This window comes from Thunnus maccoyii, chromosome 19 (genome assembly GCF_910596095.1).
Source record: "Thunnus maccoyii chromosome 19, fThuMac1.1, whole genome shotgun sequence".
Lineage (NCBI taxonomy): Eukaryota > Metazoa > Chordata > Actinopteri > Scombriformes > Scombridae > Thunnus > Thunnus maccoyii.
The window spans coordinates 16801288-16825165 of NC_056551.1; the positions used below are offsets into that span (position 1 = coordinate 16801288).

The 23878-nt window shown below is 38.2% G+C and overlaps 1 protein-coding gene across 1 annotated transcript in view; it reads right to left on the reverse strand.

Moving 5' to 3' along the window:
• Window positions 1-23878, reverse strand: part of LOC121885546 (astrotactin-2-like) — a 287798-nt gene that overhangs the window by 169032 nt on the left and 94888 nt on the right. Inside the window, exon 4 of the mRNA XM_042395105.1 lies at window positions 3034-3186. Coding sequence (XP_042251039.1) covers window positions 3034-3186 — 153 coding nt within the window. The remainder of the gene's footprint in view (window positions 1-3033; window positions 3187-23878) is intronic.

The window sequence follows — 23878 nt, forward strand, 5'->3', positions numbered from 1 at the left end:
TGTTGTGCCAACAATGACGGTAAAGCACACTCTCTCATGTAATATTGCAATTATACAACAGTTACCACCAAAATAAAAGGTATAAACAAAATGTATTCATATTGCGGGGCAATTCTCTCTAAAAATAAAAAAAACTTCTTGCTAGTGTTATCTCCATTTCCATGGAAATACATGGGGTATGACTAATATCTGGAAAACAATCAATTACGTCTGTAGAGTCCTGTGTAATGAAACCTAGTTTACTACTCCAGCAAGCAGGCTGACCCTTAGTAACGACCTAGCAACAGAGAGGATTTCTAGTCCCTGTTGTGTCAGCCAGCCAACTTGAGCTAATGCTTTCTAGAGATCGTGGGATTTCCCAAACTGAATAAATACCACATTTATAAACACAAAACTGCTTTGCTAGCTCAATCTTGTTGTAACTAAGAAATCCACTGAAATATTTTTTTTCCATGAACAGATTTAGCTACTATGTCTGCGAACTTCACAGACATTTTTAAGCTAGTAGCGTTGTGTCACCAACTCACTGGCATAGCTTATGGAGAATGCTAGAGTGAGATATACTCTCAACTGAAGGGAAAATGGTTAAATCTTGTTGTGTATGGGGGTGCTGGACAATGATAAAGAGTGGAGAAGGGTTCGAGTTGTTCACTGTGTGTAAGTGTGTGTGTGTAACTTGTCCCACAGTCTCAGAGTTAAATCCACTTGGTGAAGGATCCATTTTGTTTTCCCAACAACCCCTAATCAGTTCAGTTCAATCCAGTTTCACAAACATAAAAGACAAATCAAAAGTCTGCTCAGTTTTACCACTGATCCTCACAAAAAAAAACAAACCAACTACACTAGCAAAGCAAAACAGTACATAAAATAAGCACAGTAGAAACATCAGATAGGTTGGACCACCATGTTTAATGATATATATTCAAACGTTACAGTTAAAGCTGAAAATGACAACAGGAATAAACAAGTTTGCCAAGTTCACCTATCTCAGCAACTCAAATCAACTGCCAGTTGTCTACCCAGAAGTGACTGTTGTTGTTAGCATGACATCACGGCCTACAGTTCTAATGAATGGCGGAGTAATATTTTTAGTGATGAGGCATTTTTCATTTGAGCATGGCTAGGCGTGCTGTCATGCTGATTTGATCATATTCTAAATGTCTAGTTGACCAATCAGATTACTTGGTCGGAACTACCTGTTGTGTATAATGCTCATTCACATACACACTCACACACCGATGGCACAGCCTTCGGGAGCAATTTGGGGTTCAGTATCTTGCCCAAGGACACTTTGACATGTGAACTGGAGGAGCCGGGGATCGAACTGCCGGTCTTCCGATTAGTGGATGAGAGGTCAGCATCACCACAGAGAGGACATCTCTCAGCAGTGTCCTTCACAGAGTTTTGAGGAGCTTGACCTGCATTTAATATTAGAGGCATCAGCTGCTCAGAAGGTTGATACGTGGAACCATTTCATGTTACAGAGTGAATTCTTAAACAGCAAACAGCTCAAACCAAGCTAGATTACAAAGAATAGACTCTCAACGACTGGCTATGTGACTGGAAATAATGAAAATCCCCACATAAGTAAGTATGCATAATGTGCAAAATTGCTCAGTGTTGTATTTTGCATTTTGAATATGACAGTGATCAAGAGGTAAGTTATCTCTCAAGGGTACGTGAACTCATCATGGTTAATGTCTCATTTTCAATGTTAATGTCTCATTGGTCATAAAGGTATAACCAATGACACAGGATGCATTTTTACAACATGTCTTATTAAAATTATTGGGAATGTTTATGGTATGAGCTTAATTTATTGCTGTGGAGAGGGTGGTGTCACCAGTGTGTCACATCTCAAAACTGCATCGAGCATAGTTTGAAACAGTTCTCTCACTGATGTTTAATGAAACAGAAAGCCAACCGAGTAAGCTGACAGCAATTATAATGAAATATGTAAGCACTAAATGACAAAGGTTAGAACAGTATAGAGAGATTCCTTTTTAGATGTGATATGACAAAGGGTAATCTTTCTATTCTAAATAAATTGAATAATTGTCTTTTATATTTTGAATTTAAGTGATGCTTAAACTGTTTTTATGCACTCACGCAAGGCAGATGCAACCCTATCTAGTAGACACAGGGGTACGTGGTCTCAATGCAAGATGTGAACCTGAGTGATGACCATGTTAGTAGTTGCATGCATGCTCACTCCCATATTATGAATGTGGCTCTGAAGTAGACTTTCTACTTTATTAATTGTGCGCCTAACCCCCTACACTATGCATGGTGTCTTCATCAGTTTTGTGATGTAAAAGAAAATCAACATATCAATAAGCTCCACATATATCAAATGGTAAACAAAGTGTTACGTCACAGATACTAATTAATTGTGAAATCACTGGGAAACATTGTCTTCAAAGCAATTTGACAGGTCTCCATAATGGCATGGTTGCTTACTGGTTATAACACCCAGCTAGAGAGAGTATAGCTTCAAATATATGTGAGAGAGTTGGCTTTTTTTTTTTTTTTTTTTGCAGTGTCTGCATGTATTTCTTCCCTCATTACAAAGGTATACAGGTCAAATGAACTGGAACATCTAGATTCCCCTTATATGTGAATTTGTATTATCTGTCATACTGAAATGAATTCACCTAAATCAATGCAAACCAACTGCTACCTGGACAGCATTAACAATGTACAACAAAATAATGGTTATATTATCTGCTAGGGTGTTAGTGGGTGGAAAGAAAATGCACACTTTAGTTTATACATCCAGTAAGGCTGAGTGGAAATAGCTCAAACATGTGACCTTGTGCATATTTTATATTGTACACTGGCCCATGAATGTATGCATCTATTAAAATGTAGTTCTAAGAGCAAATACCCCCACCCCAAACCAGTCAGCAAACATTGTCCAGTATACACAGTAAAATGAAAGAGAACGTGCAGATATTGTAAGTCATCTTGCTTGCAAGGTCTATTACATTCAGCCAACAAAACTATTATTTTTTGAATAACTTTTTGTCCTACCTCTGGTGTGGCTGGGGACCCTCCGGCGGCCTGTAGATGAACTGTGCATGACATGCTGGTAGTGAGACATATCTGTTGGCGTGTTGGGAACACGAAAACTGTCCTGGAACCTCTGCATCAAATCCTCCACTGCCTCCTTGTTTGGGTCAATGGCTATGACACAGAGTGACAAAGTGAAAATGGCAGGCATGTCATAAGAGTTTAAAGTAAAAATCACTTTGCAATGAGTGTCAGACACTCAAGATGTAGTAAAAATACATGCACAGATGCATAAAGGCATATACCCCAAAATAGCCCTTTTTTAATTTTTTTTTTCTTTTTTTAAGAAAAGATAAGAGATTATGATATGCATCATAAGCCACTAGGCTGTCCCATTTAGACACAGTAGAAAAGCTGTACTGTGTTATTTCTTCCATTCTATTTTTTTTTCTGGCATTTAAATGATTCCATCAATTCAATATTGCTTCATCTCTACAGCGATCCTGCCAACGCTTCCCCTGATGGCTCAGTCTCACTCTTCCTGATGAATGAATCCAAAACAATTGGCTGTGGGGAAAGAGGGTATAGTAGAGAGAGCAGTTTGCTTCCCTTACAGTTAGAAAATTACAAAAGCAAAGAACATAGAATTTTTATGACCTGTCTCGATATTTTCTGGCTCTTGAATGTCACCAGAAAGACTACTTATAAGTAGAGAACATTGTCCCCCCATTCTGTCAAATGCACCTAAGAAGATAAAAACATGTGGCTATTTAAGAGAGACAATGATATCCAACTTCTGTATCTCTATAGTCTCTCTTAATAGATTTATAGGGTTGGGCAACTGTAGCCCAAAACAACTAACTGCAAGGAGAACTGTGAAAACAACTCTGTCCCCAAACTTCAGTATAGCAATCTCCAAAAGATGGGGCCATTCATCACCCCAATCACCACTACCCCCACCTATCATCAACATCTTTTGATCTGTCAGTCTGGCTCTGAGGTGTACTCTTTCCATGAATAATGGTGATGTGTTGCTCCCAGTGGATGCTCATCATACATACCAATGCATATGCAAGAGTAGAGGAAGAGGGAGATGAAGAGGACAAGGGTGAAAGTGGAGAGGCAGACGTACTCACATTGTATTTGATATTATAAATGGTAAACCGACTGAGACATTGCAGTTGACTTCAGAACAAATATCATCCTTGCAGTGATATATATTTGTTCAGATTCATTTGTGGTTAAACTCAGCACACTCTACTGTGGTTAGTATTTTGTCAAACAGGGAATTGCTATCAGTCTCTACAGTAACAGCCCCCCCCCCGTAACCAGATCTAACCATGACCTCATCAGGGGGACAGATGTTGAGGGGCCAGACCCTCCAGTCAAATATATCATGGCTTTATAAAGTTAGCGAAGTTTTGTAATAATTTACAATATCAACAAAAGACATTAAAATTATTTGGTGCTTGAATTTATGTCCAAGAAAAGGAAAAGTCCTGATATTGTTTTTTGAAACCATCATATCCCCAACTGAGTCTTATGTGTTTCCTGGTTTTGAGCCAACAGGCATACCGTGGTCCCTTGCTTCATTACATACATCATTATGTGCAGTCATAATACTTTATAAAAGGTAAGGATTATTATTTTAATTTGTGCAAACTACTTTTTAGTGTTTTTGTGTAAACATCTATTCATACAAGATAAAAGAGGGAGTCTTTTTTGATGTATCCAGCCTTATCTGCAGCCAAAGGGCTGGGTATGTCCTTTCGGGAAATATTTCCATTCTAATGGTGTGTTAATAAATATTTCATGACTGTGTTACAATCACAAAATTAATTGATCTCAGATGCTGCAAGTTTGAACAAGTGTTGAGAACACCACCACACACATTTATTCATACAGAGATGGTTATAATTAAGTAGTAGGTCAGCAATGGGGAGGTGTTGGCATACAGTAAGTTTACACTATGCTATTTTCAAGCATGAGGTTTGCCAAGTAGGTTTAGGAATTGGTTTAGGGAGGTTATGTTTTGGTTATAACATCTTGAAGGCATGATTTCCCATCCCCACTGTGCAGTGCATGTCTAAATCCATCAATCTGATTTAGGTATAACCTAATGACAGTTATTTTAATGTTTTTAATTGAATGTCCTGTTGTAGTGTTTGCTAATATAGCTCACAGACTAAATCTGGACCCAAGCAGTTTCCTATCAGCAATTCAGGTGAAATGGACAATAAAATATTTTAATGAAAAATAGGAGCTATATATATATATATATATAGCTCCTTTGACATTATTTGTAATTGCAACTGTTGATGTTATCCAATGTTGTTGCTACTAAGAGGCCAGTATCTTCAAATTCGCTGTAAGCTGCAAGGTATTGACCGCTCACCACCCCAGCCTTCACTCATACATGTACTGTATGTTGTTCAATTTAAGACACTGCTGCTGCTCACCGCTTCTTGCTCTTAGCTGCAATTGCTGATAACTGCCACATTTACTAGCCAGCAGCCTTTACTGTATCACAAAACAGAAAACCATCCACATTTTTTTAAGTTAAGCTATCTCATGGACTACAGCTATAGCCGTGATACACCAAGCACTTAAACATAAAATGTATTCCTCTACTATTCTGTCATATGTGCATATACTTATAAGACAGACAAGTGTGATGTCTGCCTTTACTCTATTCCAAGTGCTATCCTTTTTGCCCAGTCTAATAGGAGAGGGTAGTCCTCTTGGGCAGGGAAACAGCTTTGAAGAGAGCCATCATGCCAAAATCAATTGTATTTCCCATTAATAGTACAAGAGAGGACAACAAAAGTGTTTCAGACTGACACAAGACTTTTTTAAGGTCGCACATTGGCTTTGATGCTGTAGCAGCTACTGTAGCTGCTGCTTCTGGCAATGTTTTGTAAACCGAAGTGCATGTGCACCAACCCAGGGTTGTGAGTAGGATCTGCCTTCTGCTGAAGGAGTGCTTTCTTACTTTTAATGCCATACAGGAACTCCTTTGAACACATGGCACGAAAACTGAAAACAGAGTTCCCCACATTCTCTGGCGCCTAGATGAAAATGATTTCCCATCCTCACTGTTTTATTTAAACCCACCAAGCCCAACATCATTTTTCTCACCACTGCATGTCCCATAAGAGTGCATAGTGATGCAAAGAAGGTAGCTCACTTTTCATTGGACAATACACGCTGTTACACACACATCATTGGATATGAACTGTGGTACTGACTCTGTCGCTTGTAAAAGCTTTGATATGTTTCATTAAGAACATTCATACCAAAAGATGTGTGAATCTGTGTAGATAAACAGACACATTTTTAATCATCCTTGTAAACAAAATGTAAACAATTAAAACAATCAAACATATATAAAGGACCGGTATGCATCACTCCAATGATGTTAGAGATGTTCCCTACGATACAGTATTTGATAGAGATGGACCCTGAACCATAGCATGATGACCCTTATTACTCCATCAATTACCCAAAGATATACTAATTATTAATAAATATTGAGTTTGAATTAGAAAATAAAATTTGTTTGACAGAAGTCTTGCATTTAGTTCATGTGACATACACCAACAGTACACTAATAGACAAAAGTCATGGCACTCAAAGAACATTTTGGTTACAGCCTGAGATGAAATGGGTTGTTCACGCCAAGTTGCGCCAGTTTACTGCCCTCAAACTAGAGACTTAAAACATTCTACCAATGTGATCACTTTGTGAGATGTATGAGGCCTACTGAGTTCATACTGTATGTCCTCAATTTGCATTTATCCATAGAAGTGAACTGGACTGTGTATCAGAACAGGGCCATCATGCCAAAATCAATTGTATTTCCCATTTATAGTACAAGAAAGGACAACAAAAATGTTTCAGACTCACACAAGACTTTTTTCAAGTTGCACACTGGCTTTGATGCTGTAGCAGCTGCTGTAGCTTTTGCTTCTGGCAATGTTGTTGTAAACCGAAGTGCATGTGCACCAACCCAGGGTTGTGTCTGCCTTGTGCTGAAGGATTGCTTTCTTATTCCACTGCCGTACAGGAACTCCTTTGAACACACGGCATGGAAACTTAAACAGAGTTCCCCACATTCTCTACCATGCCAGAAAATAATCCTAGATATTTTGATCCTAGAAAATATCCAACATATTTTGACAATTATTGCTATGCATCAGCTATATGGTATAGACTCTGTGACCCACATGAAATGTAGTCACATTTTTGGTTTGTGTATTTCTCTTATTTTGGTGCAAAATTAACTTTATTTTTGGTATAATTCAGTTTATCGATTTTAAATGGATCAGTGTTTTATCCTGTCCAGGCCAATAGAGGGCAGTAGCTGAGGATTTGTAACTCTGCCCAGGGACTGCTAGCCTCTCGTCATTCTGCCGCGAGTGTCCTGTTTGACATCAACAACAAACGCTTCTCTCTCATCATTTCTCCTGCTTAACAGGAGAATAGATAGAGGGCTGGCATGAAGCTAACGCTAATATGGCTACAGAAAGTGGGTCTTTCTCAATACCAAGTACGCCAAGTTCAGACTTGCGTACTTGTTAGTTCAGACTTGGCAAGTTTGACTTAGTAGTACAAACTTCCAAGGACAGTAGGACGCAGTACGATCATTCTGCAATTGGAACAGCAGCGTACTTGCTGACAGCAGCAGCTTACCTTCAACACAACTACTTGACTGTACTGTGACAAAATAATCTCAATTTGAGGCTCCACTAACACTTTTTTCTCACAAAAAAATAACCTCATTAATAGAGAGATTCAGTAAATTATGTTACTCAGTCTTAACTATAATAAAAATCTTAACTGTTATGTAGCTTAATAAAATAAAACAAAATTTAATAAAGACTGATCTGTTCATTTTACTACATTTATTTTTACTGAAATGTGGTGATATCTGTGCATATAGAGCCCCAGAGGCAGCGCTGTTGTTCTGTCCAGTACAAACATGAAGCCTCATTTTACATTCAGACAAACTAATGTGGCAGCTACAATTGTTAGATTTCATCTGAGACCAACATTTATCTTCCAAAAGGAATCATATCATATATCAGAATGCTACGGAGACATTAGAGCCAGCAGTAAATTACCAAAGAGCTGCACAGATCAGTTCATCGGATCATGTTCACCCTGGGATGATGATGGACGTTGACTGGCCGATCGGCTCAGGAGTTGGGCTGCTGGCAGCCCAGATAAACAGCTGGTCTCATCCGGCCAGCGGCTCCTCACATCTTCAAAAACGTCAGAGCAAATTTCCAAATAGGTGTTATTTGGATAAACTGACCACATATTGGGAATCTAAATGGTTACTCTCTCACCTGAAAAAATATTAAAACTTGATAAAGTGACATATTAGCAGTCCTACAGTGGAAACTACAACAGCTTTTAGCCTGGATCAAAATTTCAATTATTGCTGCCAGTTGGTGTGAAATGCATTCTGGGATACTTGGGTGTTCCAAGTCCACACAAGTCAGCTCCCGATGTATCCTCAATAAAATGAGCAAGTACACATCTGGGCATTTGGTCTGTAGTCCGCTGGATGTGAACTTTGAATTGGAACAGTTCTTGGGCTACAACTGATGACAATTCATGAGTTCACAAGAAGAGAAGTACAGAAAAAAACACAGACTGAAAAAGGCCTAGTATTTATGTAGTGAATTCCCACCTCTTTCTCTGCCTTTGGCAGTGTAAGAGTCTCCCGTTAATTATTGTAATGTGTTTCATATGCTACTGTAATGTGTTATGTTATTCCAATGTGTTGAAATGTGGTTGTTTGTTAGGTTCTCTCAGTATGTTTCTATTTGTAATTAGACAGATTTCATGCTAAAAGTGGTAACAGAGGGTAAATTAAGTGTTGATGTATGTGTAGATTACTGATGATGATAAAATGCTATGTACAATAGGTTAACATCCCTGAAAGAAGTATGACTGAAGTTAAAAGTCAGTTTTCATTGTGTACATGTTTTAATGTGTACATGTGAACTTATTTGGTATGAAGATACATGAGATGAAGAGTGTCTTTCTGTTCGTGGTAGAATAGTGGTCAGGTTCTTAATGCTTTGAGCTGATCTGTGAAAATGGAGATATAAGACATGGATATGGAATATGCTGTTAATTAATTCTGCCGAGAGCATCCTGTCTGACAACAACAACAAACGCTTCTCTCTCATTTCTCCTGTTTAACATTTATGTCTGGTTGCTTGCCCTGCCATGCAGGACCTGCAACATCTCCTTAAGAAAAGAGAAATAGTCAAGAGTCTTACATTGGGGAGCAGGAAAGTTTCTGTCTTGCACTAGAAAAAGAAGCTTCTTTTCTCTCCTCTTCATAAACATCAATGTAGTGTGAATGCCCTTGGAAAAAAGAAATCACATTTGAAGGCTATACTGGAGTAGTGTTCTCCATTTGGCAGAACATAATGCATCTTAATGTCCTTGTAGATACAATAAATTTTAAAAGGTGAATAAGCGCACAGGTTTATTCACATTCAGCCTCCTCATGTTCAACTGAACACCATATTCAGGTTATGTTTTGATTTTGTGTGTGTGTGTGTGTGTGTGTGTGTGTGTGTGTGTGTGTGTTTAACAATGGGCCTTCGATTTACCTGTAGTGTCAATACACCAAGTGGGCTAAAACCATAACCTTGAAATTAAAGTGCGTAGACAGCTAGGGTGCACGAAAATGGTTAAATGAGCTCCATTTCCTGTGAGTGCTTATATTAGTGCTAGGTTAATTTTGGTACTTTGAGTTAGCAAATAAACAAGAAGGGCTGGGCCAGTGGCACTTAAGCTTTGACCTGATAGGATTGAGGAGAGTCTGTGGCAGCATATTTGAGCTTAACTGCTTACAGACATATTTCATGGCCTCTTTTTATCTCTCTTTCTTTGTTCCATTTCGAGGGGAAAAGAGATTAGGCCAAATAGAAGTGCTTTGAGCCACAGTCCATGTGTCATGTCTGTGTGTCTCTCTTTTTGTCTTCCCCACTACCACACACATATGTATTTAAATCTCAATCATCTTAAAATACTAAAATGCCATCATAGAAATGTGTTTGCACCACAAACCTCATCCTGTGAAATGGACACATATTCTCTGGCTAATATTCAAACATGCAAAACAATCATTTGACTTAATTACCAACAAGATGGTCATTCATGTTACCACAGGTCATGAATACAAGACAGATATGTGAACATTACAGTATTCTTTCTTCTCTCTCCCTACTTTACTGTTTCCCCATTTCTCACTTCTGTCAAAAGCAGCTAGCAAACTATTTTACTCTGACATTTGTTTTTCCCCAGACCCCAAGTCTACACTGGATTCTCATTTTGAGTTCAATGTCAGCTAAAGCTCTAGTGCCTTTATTTCACCCTTTTCATCTCCCTTATCTGCAGTTACTCCCTTATCAGTGCTGAGAGTGTGTTAACAGTGTCTCATAAGCAGTGGATGCCAACAGCATGCTGCCTCAGTCAACGTATTCCTGGTGGTCTCACACTGCCCAATGCGAGCAGATAACCCTCAGCATTCTGATTTTGTTGGGCTGCAAGGTTGTGCTTGTTTATGTATTTATGCAGGCTTTTCATGAAAGTGTGTATGTATATGCAAGTGTTTGTTTTTGTGGATGTAAATGTTTACTCATTTCTTAACTCCCACCCCGCTTGTATTTCCTAAATCCTGTCTATTGAGTATATTGCTTTCACAGCAACACCAAAGTTAACATAATTTGAACTCAAGACCCGTGTTTTCATGTTTTCATGGACCTCACCATAGTCTGAAAACAACCTTCAAACCAAACGATTTGCAGTGTAAAAAGACCAAGAATAAATTAAAAAAATAAAAAACATCCTAACATCCTAAAAGATTATATATTCTACATATCCTTTCACATCCAATGTAAAGACCATGAGCAGTGTATATCTGAACAGGATTTTTCTGAAGTGTCCACTCCAAATATAATACAATCCATCATTCCCTTTCCTCTTTCTGCATCTTGCAGACTCAGGCCCCCCTGAGACCTCATCAGTGAGCGGTGCATTAATACAGAAACCCAGAAAGGTAAAATATGCTGCCATTTGCTCAGTGATGGACATGTACTCAGTGTCCTTATTAAGGGTCTACTCAGGCGACAGGGAAGCATCAGTAGTCAGACAAAACACAAAAAGGCATAGCATTAAAAGAGTACTCCACCGACTTAGCAATGCACTCATGTAACATTGTCAGACTCACAATGGATGAACGGATTTTTAAGCTAGAAGATAGGAATTGAACTCAGGAGCAACCTAAAAATATGAATTGGTAATGTCAAATCCAAATTAACATTTTGTCACATCTATTCACTTATGTTTGTAAATCATTTCTGGTAAATACCTGCAGGGCTACTGCTTACATGGTGAACAGAAGCACTTTAACTCTGTTTTTAAAATGACTTTTCCACTGCACCATTACTGAGGTAGATCTAGCAAATGAAACAGAATCTAAAATAATGTGTGACCAACTCTATCTCTTTAATTATTTGTGTATTCTGCAGTTGTGACATTAACCTCTACCACAGGTGTTTGGCAAGACACCCTTTTTTTGTTTTTTGACTTTGTCATTCTAGTTTGACTGGTGAAAAAATGTTTCCTTAATAATGACAGGAAGAAAACTGATTAATTCATCAAAAATATTTCCCCCATGCAATTAATTTCAAAGCATACAATATACTCTACAGCACCATAAAAATCAGTTTAACTTGTTTGTAATGCTAACTGACACTACTAATACTACTAATGCTATATATTATTTAGTAATTTGCAGATATATATATTTCTAAAAATATATTGTTAGATATCACAGCAAAATCTGATACAATGCCTGCATCTGATGCTTGTACCTTCACAGAAAATGATACCCAGCACCAGGAAGGGCAACAGTTGTTCTGTCAGCGAAAAAATACCCTGAAGGACTAGCTACTCCAAAAAGCCAAATGAACAAGACTAGGCTGGCTTCCACCAAATTGCTGATACAGCCACGGGAATTACTGTCTGTCAGAAACTGAAACCTTTGACCATGCTCTCCGTCCATAAATAGTGTTTGACCCTTATTTCTCTTAGGCTCAAGAAGATATTTCCTCTCTACTGAAAGTCAGTGAGACACAAGGCAGCATATCCAGGCTCTTCAACAAAGCCCTATGCCCTGAGGCAGGTGGTGATACAGCTTACAATGCAGCTTGGAAGATGGATTACAGTGCTCTGAATTCATGGTAGGACACAAGGGTATTGACAAGAGCCTACAAATGTCGTCTTTATAATTAAACTGGACTCTGCGTCTTCTGTTTACATTCTTAAAGATGTCATTGCATTACATGTTGCTTCTATTATGGGAAATCAAGACTGTCTTCTCCAGAAAAATGAAAACACTGGTTGTTTGTTCAACCAGCATAAAGCAACAACATATCAGTCAACCACTTTGGTCCAGACAAATATATCCAGACAAACAACTATTAGATGGATTGCCATAAAATTTAGTACAGACATTCTTCATCCCCAGAGGATGAATCCTAATTATTTTAGCATCACCTGCAGATCAAGGTTTCACTTATCCAATGAAATATCTCAACATCTACTGGGTGGATTAGCACAAACTTCTGGGGCCACCATGAGAGAAACCTTTCTGCTTTGAAGTGAAATGTCTTGACAACTACCAGATGAATTGCCATGAAATTTAGTACAGACATCTATGTTCCCCTTAGGATGGATTGTACTAACTTTGGACATCCCCATCAGGTCAAACATTTTAATACTTTGGTTTATGAATCTATACCTGAAAAACACTTACATCCTCGTACTTGATATTTAGTGCTAATTAGAACATTTAGCATGGTAACACACTAAACATGGTAAACACTGTAAAAATTGTACCCGCTAATCATTAGCATGCTAACATTGTCATTGTGAGCATGTTAGCATACTGACTTTAACATATAGCTCAAAGCACAGCTGTGCCTACAGTACAGCCTAAACAGAGCTGCTAGCATGGCTGTAGGCTATACTCTTGTTCTTTGACCATGGCAGCAATCTTTTCATAAATTAAACAATGACAATGATATTTATCTCACCTCAACCAAGTAGCATTAGTCGTCCAAACTAAACCACACCTTACCTCCCTTTGACATTAAAGCAATACTCATTATACAGCCAGAATGGACACCAAAGAGTAAACTAAATGAAATGATAAATGTTTACCCAAGGTGGAAGCAAATGCAGTGATATAATGTATGCACCTATTGGCAATTTAATGCCACCTCTTCCACATGCATGTTTTAACAATTTGGAATCAGTTATGGACTTGTCCTTTTCTTAGCCACCCTGCCACGCAGCCCAACAGCATTCATATTCACAGAGGCAGATGTAGCCACAAGGGAAATGATGAGAACATTTCTGTAGATCTTTGGACCCTACAAACCCCTGCTGTTTTAATTTGGAGCAAATCTGCAGGAAGAAAAGACACTGTGAGCCAGAGAAATTAAATTCCTGGAGATTTCTATTTTTTTATATTACATTTCCTTTTATTACTCCCTTTCTCACTTCTTCTTTTTTTTGCCTCTACCTCCAACACATGCCAACACATACACACACACACATGCATTCAGGCAAAAGGCCTGCACACATAGTACTCCAGTCGCATCTCTATTTCTTGTTTTCTCTCCTCCCCTTCATGGCTTGGGGAGCAAATGAGTGCAGCTGAGATCAATGGAGAGGAAATAGGGGTTCGCCTCAGCTCTGATTCCCTCTGTGATTTATTAAATTTGCCATTGTTTCAATAGGAGAAGTCCAGTGTAGCTCTCTGGGAAAACTTTGACAGCACTGCTTCTAGACATGTGACAGGTACATGAGAAGAGAGTAAGAGGTTAGACAGATACAAAGAAAAAGACAAAAGTGTTGGGAAAGACAAGGGATACAGAGATGAATAGAGAGTGGCTGAGAGAGAGAGAGATAGAGGCCGAGAAGCGTCAAAAGGAGATGGGTAAACAATGGATGCCACGGATGTTGAAGGAAGGAGAAAGGAGATAAAGTTGGGAATGAGATGCAGATAAGAGAGCCAGGAGGAATAAAGAGCAGAGGGTACAGGATCATGAGCTGAAAATATGAGAAGAAGATGGTAGGGGGAATAATAATGGGGAGAAGAAAGTCATCACAGAAGAAAAAGAGCAAGAATGGGCAAAAATAAGAGTCGACATATGGTATTAGGGAGAGAAGAACAAAATAAAAAGGCATCAGTGAAAAATAACAAGCAAATCACTCACATGCAAATGTTGCATATTGATACTGGGGAAAAAAAGTCACAAAAAGAGGGTAAAATCATCATAGTCAAACAGTGCTGTCATTTAATGGTGATTTATGCATCCAAATGCACTGTGACAAAGCTGGACAAGCATTAAATAGCATGGTTTCTTTCTATATAATCATATCTTACATTAAAATATGGTTCTCAACTGTCATGTCTAAATTAAGTTAAATTCCTGAAAATCTGTCACACTGGAATATCATGAACAGTTATCTTTTTGTTAAGATTATAGGATTATGTTCTAGTAAGTAGTTCTAGTCTTTAAGTGATGGGTATGGAATTTGGATTTGGAATCCACTTTGATATTTTAGATAATATCGTAATGTATGAACACTGAGATAATGCCGATCTATGCCATCATCTAACAGTGGCTGAGTTGGAGGCGACAAACTTTAAGAATTTTTGACAGGAGATAAAAAAGATGGATACCCATAAAACGAAATTGCAGGTTTCACCATTTCTCTATAAGAAGAAAGGCAGGGACATTGCATTTTTGTCAGGAGAGGAAAATATATTGACAAATGAAAAGGCTTCACATCTGAGGGATGTATAAAATCACCAAGAACAGACAAAAACTCCCCCACTCTGCTCACCTCTCTCTCTCTTCTGTGCAGGATTTGAACATTTACCATCTCATGCCTTGTCATTCCCAACCACTGGAAAGCATGTAATGTCCCATCTTTAGTCAGATGCTTTTCCTTTCTGCTAGCTTGCACCTCTACTATATTTTAGGCCCTTTGCTGTTTGCAGAGGAGCAAGAATAACGTGCTATCTATAGCCGGCTCTTGCCATGGACCAGAATAAAATATGGATGTGTCTCTCCATGCTGTGCCAGCTGAACCCTCTGACCTCTAACTGCTCAGGCTGAAGCTCCTAAGTGATAACCACAAATTAGTCCAGGTCATGAGATTTGAGCACAAGATCAGACCTATACGAATATTTTAAATAGATTTTCCTGGTGCGACATGGTTGAAGACAGTATGGGTAAATACTGTATGGGTAAATTATTCTGTGTAAATCTTTAATAAGTAATAATGCCACAGTAACATGCAGCCTACTCCTGGCAGGAAATACCTGGAAACACCTACTGTAAGGCTTGTAAGCAATACTGTGCTCATGTGGAAGGCAGATCAGTAGCTAGAGGTGGTAAATAAAAAAAACCCAAAAAAAACCCTTTCTTAATTTGACAAAGCAAAAACTTTTTTTCCCCCCATAATATAAAATAAAACAGGAATAAACCAGCAGTAAATGCATTTGAATGCAACAATAAGGGATACAAAAAAACAAGTCGCAATTCACTCAGATCTGACCACATACAAGTATAGCCAAGGTGAACACAATTAAAACTTTAAAATCAGCCAAGGAGATGCTGTTTCAAATCCTGTTGCAGTCTATTCCATCTGAGTGGAGCAAAATATTTGAAGGCCTTTTTACCAATCTCTATTTTGAATTTGGAAATTTCTCCTGAGATCTGGTAAAGCAGTGAATTTGCTGTTGGAGATGTAAGATATATGGGCTGTTTTCCTAAAAGGGCTTTATCAATTCATACTAAAGAATGCAATCAGTCAATTAATAAATAAATAAATACCCAACATAGTCTTAAACTGAACATGATAAAAAGTTGTTCTCCTCTATCCTGGGGGTAGGAAATGCATGGATGCCAATGGCCAAAAACCAGCGGAAGAAGTCAAGCACAAGGCATGACTCTTGAATCAGATCTCTTAAATTTGCATGTACTGTAAGTTACATGGCTTTGTAAGCAGTCCAGTGCAATCTTTAAAGCTGAAGGGAGCCAAGATCACATACATAATCAAATGCAACAGTAAGAAAAGCAGATAAAAACAGAAACATTTTGATCTTTCTCAGAAACATCCTTTGAGACTGCATTATTAACCATTTTCAGGCGTCATCTTAGATAACAAGGCGGAAACACTGTCGACAACGCATCCTGGGGAGGGTCGATGGGTTGACCATGTTCCACATCACATCACAAGCATCTCTAAACATGCAGTTTGGAAATTAATCAACTTTCTACAACCTGTCTAATAGTATGTAAAAACTTCTGGAATTGAACCTGAGTGCTACTTCTTATGCATGTTGATAAAAATTTGGAGTGGAGAGTCACAAAAGAGTAAGAAAATCATCATACTCATACTCAAATTGAAATTGTAGTGTGTGTATGGCCAGCAACCTACTATTAGAGGACATGGAGTATCCAGGTGACACTGGTAATTTCCAAATGCACCTTGAATCATCTCAAAGGTACTGTGGATACTGTAAGAGTCAGTCTTTTCCAATAAATTATCATTGTAATTGCACAGTGTCTTATTGTGTACTGTGATCTGTAGTTTGTGGCTTATTATATGTAGTTATGTATATTTCTGGCTAACATGTACTTATTTGTTGTAGTGTCAGCCCCCTCTCTACCCTTAATATTCTTGACTGTTTGACTGTAATATCTTCTTTAATTATAATTAGTTATTAATTACACTTCATGAGTCGTCTGAGTTTTTTTTTTTTTTTTTTTAACAGTGCTTTAACCTCGCACAGTGAGACACTGATATATGGGTTCATGGTGTTAAACATTTTGGCAGATCCCAAAGACAACAATAAATGGTAAGAATTATTTCCAGATCTTGCAATAGTGATAGTGGGAAATTTCCTGCACATGTAGTAACGGAAATGAAGCAGAAAAGACATTATGCAAATATAATTATGATAGGGTGCCAATTTATCATACCCCAAGATGATTCATCACACCCAGAAACAATTCAGTTAATTTAATACGCTGCAAGCAACAGTATTTTTCTTACAATTGCATATTGAGTGAAGGCAGGCTGAGGAGAACAGCTGCACTCCTGGATTCTCTCCTGAACGACCCAAAAAATGGAAGATGGTGGCTCAGACAGAGTTCAGACATGAGATTTAAAAGCATAAGGATATAACACAGGCTAGGAGATGATTTCAGCTTTGGTATCGAGAGTGGGTGTTTTCTGGTACTGCTGTGGGCCCAGACGAATGAGATATCCTTTCAGGCACTCAACCATGTAACATTTAAATTGTGTTGCTTTTGAATTGAGCAGCCTGTCTGGTAGCCCTGTAGATTCATGATAGCATAATCATACACCAGCATCAACGTAATCATCATTTGTGGGTTAGTGGATCATTGTTTTAATATCTGAATTTCACTCTTGTATGAATGCTTATCTTTTAGTACAAGACCACCTTTTAATATGATGTGTAAATACAAGGATCATTGCTTCTTTTCCAGGCTTTATGTTTTGGACACTATAAATTATTAAGTTTTGTTTTTCACTGCCTTTTCTCCTTTAGCTTTTTCTGTTTTCTTCTCTAAAGTAACTGCATTCAAAAGTTCAAAGACGCTGTCCATGCAGTCATTTTGAATAAATAGCATAATAACTTTAATGAACTTAGAGTCTTTGAAATACTGGGAGCACAGAAACATCGAGGGATATATTGGCCATTCCATGTGGGTGAGCAGCCCAAACCACATTTCAAAACAACTTCATAAAGATGGCTCAGGAGTTGGCATGTGATCGATTCACATATATTGATTGGGTGTGGCCTTGGTGCTTACAAACCCATTTCTTCTAGCATGTCTTGCTTTTTTTCCTGTGTGCCTCTGACAAATGCCTCATGTTGGATCAGATTGCCAAGGCTTCATTTCTCAATGAGTTACTATACTTGGACTTACTGGCTGCTATTCTTTATTTGCCTTTAAATTATTCCAGTCTTTTCTTCTCTAAATGATTTCATCGGCAGCTGCACTGTGCTTGGAGGGGTTTGCTCATTTTGTGCTCCTTTGAAACTTCCCGAAAACCACAATGCACTAGAGATAGCAGAGGCTATGATTGATGAAACTGACGCTGGCTGGTTTCACACTGGAGTGGGTAAGAAAGACTAGATTTTTATGATGTACTACTTAAAAAATGTCAATTCAGTCCACATTTATTGGATTTATTGCCTTACTTTATCTTTTAAGATACTGCCTACCTATTTGATCTTGATAATGCAATGACATTTGAGCATACTTGTACATACAGTATGTTTCTTCAAATTGTCTTATGCATCTTACAAAATTGGTCTCATTGATAACACACAGCTTCAATGCTTTCCATGGATAGGGCAACAGAAAGAATGGGAAGTCTTGGCAATTAACTCCCACCTTATCATCGGGAAGGATGACAAGCCTGATTCAGTATTAATCAAAACATTACCCTGAGCTAGCTTGAGTGTGCCAAGCTGGCAGCCATTTCTCATCAATGATGTCACATTAGCGATCTAAAGCTTGACACTGGATTATTACTCTCAAGTCTTGAGTTCAATTAGAGCTCAGTAAACACTTGATAAGCTTGTTAATGACAGTGGTCTTGTGGATGATGAAACAATACCTTTTTTTTTTCTTGGATGCTGCTTGATTTCTCTTGAGAGTAAACCTCCCATAATGAAAACATTTAGGCACACACAGTAGAGATCATTAACATTGTAAATCTAAATCATTTTTTATCCAGACTTTCTCCATGGTTATAACTGCAAAAATACTCGGAGCACTGAAAATGCATTCATCACTGACATGACCTTATTCTCTACCACTCACTGGGTAAATTGTTGCTCTGGTTTAGCTGAAAGGGCAAAGTTTTAATACAAGCTCAATTGTTCCCTAAAAAGAGGGGAGAAGAAACAACATCCACATTCACTGTAGTTCTTGCAGTCAGCAGGGAAATGTGTGCCACTTGTTCAGCTTTTGTGGAGTGGCTCCACAGGGGGGAGGAAATTTAAAAATCCACTGTACTAGCTAGGGATCTTTCCAAACTGCATGACTCTCTTTTTTCTATTTTCTATTTTCAAAGTTGTAAAATCTAAAATCTTTCAGCAGATTCTCGGTGGGTTACATGTGGTGCCCGAGGCCTCATCTGTGTTTACAATATAAAATAAATACCCAGTAATTGCATTCAGCACCCTTAACAAACAACTTAATTTAACTGAAAGGGGAAAAATGGCACAACAGGAAAGCCTTATGGGATAGTAAAATGCTTAACTATAGCAGAAAGTTAAATTTACAGGCCAAGCTTCTTTCATTAGCTACAGTAGGGTGCTAGAGTTTTCAAAAGAACAATCGCTATGTTGTACTAATATCTTTGGTCATTTGTTGGATCAGTTAATTTAAGTAAAAAAACAATTCTTTAGATGCACAACCTCTGATATCACTAACTAACCTTTACATAGTAAAAATGTAATGTTTAATTACCTGTGTTGTACTTGACACTTACAGAATGTAATGCTATACTTTAGCTTTTCAGGCTAGATTGAATTTATTTTTCAAAAATGTTAATATTCTAAGTTGCTTCTTAATCCACCATGATCAGCAAGCACCAGACGGCACATTCTTGCTTGATTATAAGTTGATTAAAAGTGCAACAGACTGCAGTGACCTTCTGTCCACAGTGCAGATACTGTGCTGTTATCACATAACAGCTTTAAGTTAATTTTGTTCTTTCAGTTATCACAGCATAATGTGACCTTGAATTCTGCTGCCTCCATCATTTCTTACTGTATAAATAAGTGAGAAAACTAATGAAAGCAGGAGAAAAAAAGCATTATTGTCAGTAGTCATAGAGGAACTTAGGCAGCTAAATGCATTGTGCTGCCTCCCCCAGCTCCCCCCGCTTCAGGAGTGTGTGTTAGACAGGGCTGATGAGAGTCATTCTACATGAGAATTGGATGGATTGCTTGTTATTATTGTGAGGACCAGTTCAATGGCCCCAGCCAAGACACCCTCAGCACTGTGTTGGCAGAGCAATGGTGTGAAGTGCTAGCCCAATCATATCTGAAGTAGTTCTTCAACTATATGGACTTGTATTATGTTTGGTTGCACTATTACAAAATAATATTCTCTGAATCAAGCTATTATAATTTTCAACTCAGTCTCTCTATGAGCACCTTACTATAATCCAGAAGACTTGTTTGGTCTCTAATGGCCTAAATTTAAAAAAAGAAAAACGAAAAAAAAAGAAAATTGGCCACTGAATATGTTTCTAAATCAATACTGTGCAAAATAGGAAACTCTGACAATCTATTACCTAGTCACACAGTGCCGCAGAAAAAATTATGTATGCTTTTACAGTTGACAGTAATGAACCACAATGTAATCTCTTTGCCTGTTTGTCCTCCAGAGGCCTGAGGCCATTTCATTCCAGAGGGAGGATGTTGTTGACCATCCAGAACAATGCATTAGTAGCATTAGCTGTATATCAACTTCTGGTATTAGCTCTGGTCCCTGCTGCTGTGGCTCCACTCCATGAAAGGAAACAATTTACAGTACATAAGATCTTTGTCATGAAAATGTCATACAAATCCACACCACAATCTCAACATTTAGAATTTCCAGTGCTGCTTGGGGGCAACCAGAAATTGGTGAATTATTTTGATTTGAGATATGATTAGTGCATATAACCATCTTTTTTTTCTCCTAACTTATAGTTTAACACAGGAAACAACCAACACCGTCAAAAGCAAGGGGGTAGTCGACTGGTAAGAGAGCTAATGTGATCGGATGCTATTTTTGATTACTGCTCACGATGGTGAATTCAGTTATTTGCTGTGGTTGTATGCTAAAATTGTAGCTGACAAGAAATTAAAATAGTAGGAAGTGTATTAGAAGCTACATTTCTAATACATTTTGTACTATCTGAAAACAGGAACACAATTTCTGGTGAGTATTAATTTGATAAGATAAAAGCAAGAATACATTTCTCAAGGTCTGCAAGGACAGACAGCACATTATTTTCAAAATGTGTTTATAGCTGCAGGACAAAAAAAATCATTTTGACTCCCTTATTGAAACTGGTAGCTACCTGCATATTCAGAGTTTTTATGGTTTGTTTGTTTCTTTGTTTTCACAGCAGGTTTTGACCCACAGTTGAGATGTCTGTATTTTCCATTGTCTGTGTATTCACAGAATTACAAATTGTATCTTACAGACAAAGGTTTTCAGACTGCAGCTGAGATATGTCTGTTCTCATCTTAAAGTTGCTTTGTTCACATTCAAAATAATAAAATAGCTTTTAAATAATCACAGCATTTATTAAATTATTCTTGGTATTTTTTAAACCCAAATTGGATGTCCACAATAAAAGTACTACTTGTGTAGAACAGTCCAAACAGATAAGAAAACACTGTTACACATTGTGGTAGTAAGAGGAAGCATTCACAGTATATAGAAAAAAAGAGTATAGTCTATTGATGAACGATGGGGCATGGAAACTGGGCTGAAGAAGATGAGGCATTACTACCAACTACAAAAAGGGATTTTTGTGATGTTAGAATGTGCGGTGTCCATGGTGCCAATCTGATTAGATGTTAGTAACAGTACAAATGGTTGTTGTCAGAAGTAGCAGTAGTTACCGCAAGTAATTCATCTCAGTCAACTTCATGTTGACTGAGATGAATAAGCAACAGCTACTGTTAAGTAATCACTTTATCTAAAATATGAATAAAATACAATTTACAAATGCTAGGTTACTGAATTTGTTGTGTAATATTTGAATAATTGCTTGTTTGAAGAAGTTGGATACAGTACTAGTTGCACAGGGCTGTAAATCATTATGATAATGTGCAGGACCTCTACTAGGAGCCCTTGAGACTTTTCTATATAACTTCCTCAGTATCTCAGAGCTGCATTTGAACTGTATGACTCCAAGCACATGATATGTATGATTTCCCCGTCTGACAACATTGAGATTAGGTTAACTGTTCCAGTGGAAGATACAGGTGGCTGCTGTACACAGTAACCCGAGAAAGAGAGGTACAATATGTGTGATGATGGCAGTCTGATGGTGATAACCGGCCCCTGAGCACTTGTCACGCAACAAGATTTTCAGTGTGCTGCTAAGGTTTTTCTGCACCTCATTTACACTGTCCATGCTGCCCAATGCATCCCAAAAGCCATGGGAATCTTGCCTGAATAATGAAATTGACAGGCCTCATTTGTTTGGTTGTCTGTGTAACAAAAGCCAATGCCATGCACGACCCTGTGTTGGGCATTGCCATAATCCCTGGGGATAATACTATTGAGTTCAGTTGAATGGGGTTATCTATCAGTAACGACAGACAGATAAAGGATGGCTGGTATTTGGAGACTTTTGGGATGCCAAGCAGCAAAGAACAGGTTGGACAGGAGTTAATTGTCACTGTATTCAAATGTTGCCTCTTTATGCAGAGTACAGATGGGGAGGCAGAGGCATCAAATTAAATGGTGTGTGTACTATCTTTTGGAAAATGCCAGATTGTTCATGACGTAGATTGAAGGATATGTCAAGAGCTATACTTGGAAAAAGAAAAAAACAAAACAAAACAAAATCTGACAATGTGGCACATAAATTACTACAGCTTTATACAGACTGCAAGGAATCCACATCAAAAGCAAGACCTGAGTGGAGCCTATGCTCTACTGAAGCATCCAGTCCACATCCAGTACGACCTCTGTTTGGCCGTCATCGTCCTCAGGACCAGCTGTCCTGTAAGCAGCAGAGGACAGTGGCCAGCCCAACTGTCTTCCCTGAGCTGACTAATTTTACTGGACAAAACAAGTTTTCAAGTAGGCTCCACAAGGAGCATGCAGGAAGAAAGCTGCATTGCCTTTAGTAAGCTCATAGCAACACTGGGGGTCTTGATAAATCATTATAGAAATCATCAGCAAGAGATTTTTGTGTTTTGAATGGCTGTCTGTGGAGAATACACTTCACTAAGCATGCCAGATAAAAAAAATAAAAAAAGACTTGGAGCACAAAAAAATGCAGGGGGTTCCTGTTGTGACATGCGTCACACATTTTATCTTTGAGTCTTTGTGGATTGAGACATTTGATAAAATGGAAGTGTAGGCCTATCTGTTCCCTGAGGTAAGCGAGTGACAGATGTCAAGAACGCTACAAAAAATGCTTTCTGTGTGGACTGCCCATAAGAGTGCAGCCCAATACCCTGCCTACACTGTATTTGACCTTGGAAGTAGTTGTTAAGGTGTGAAGAAATAGAGCTGGAGCTTAAAATGAGTTTCTCAGCGTCTCTGTAAAGAGCATAGCCAAGGCATTTTATTTAGGATCAGAACTCCTTCCTGGTAAACCCTTAGATATCACACAGCAACACTATGTTGCTACAATCACTCTCGACTTCACGTTCCTTTAGCCTATATGTGGGTCTCAGGTCTTCATTATTTTGGAGGTAAAACAGTTAACAGTTTAAACAGTTAAAGAAAATATGTGGTTGAATGACAAACTTTATGTTTGGCATTTGTATTAAATTTTGTAAAAAGGAAACTTGAAAACTGGTGTGCAGCATAGAAGAAAGTGACAATTTCTCCTGCTTGCAGATAAGGCTCAATTTATTTAATGTTGCACATGTTGTCACTCTAGTTGAAATACGTTCCTTAACATTAGTGAATGTACATTGAGCAGTCCATTGTCAGTCAGTATGTGGTTGGTTGATGGTCCATTG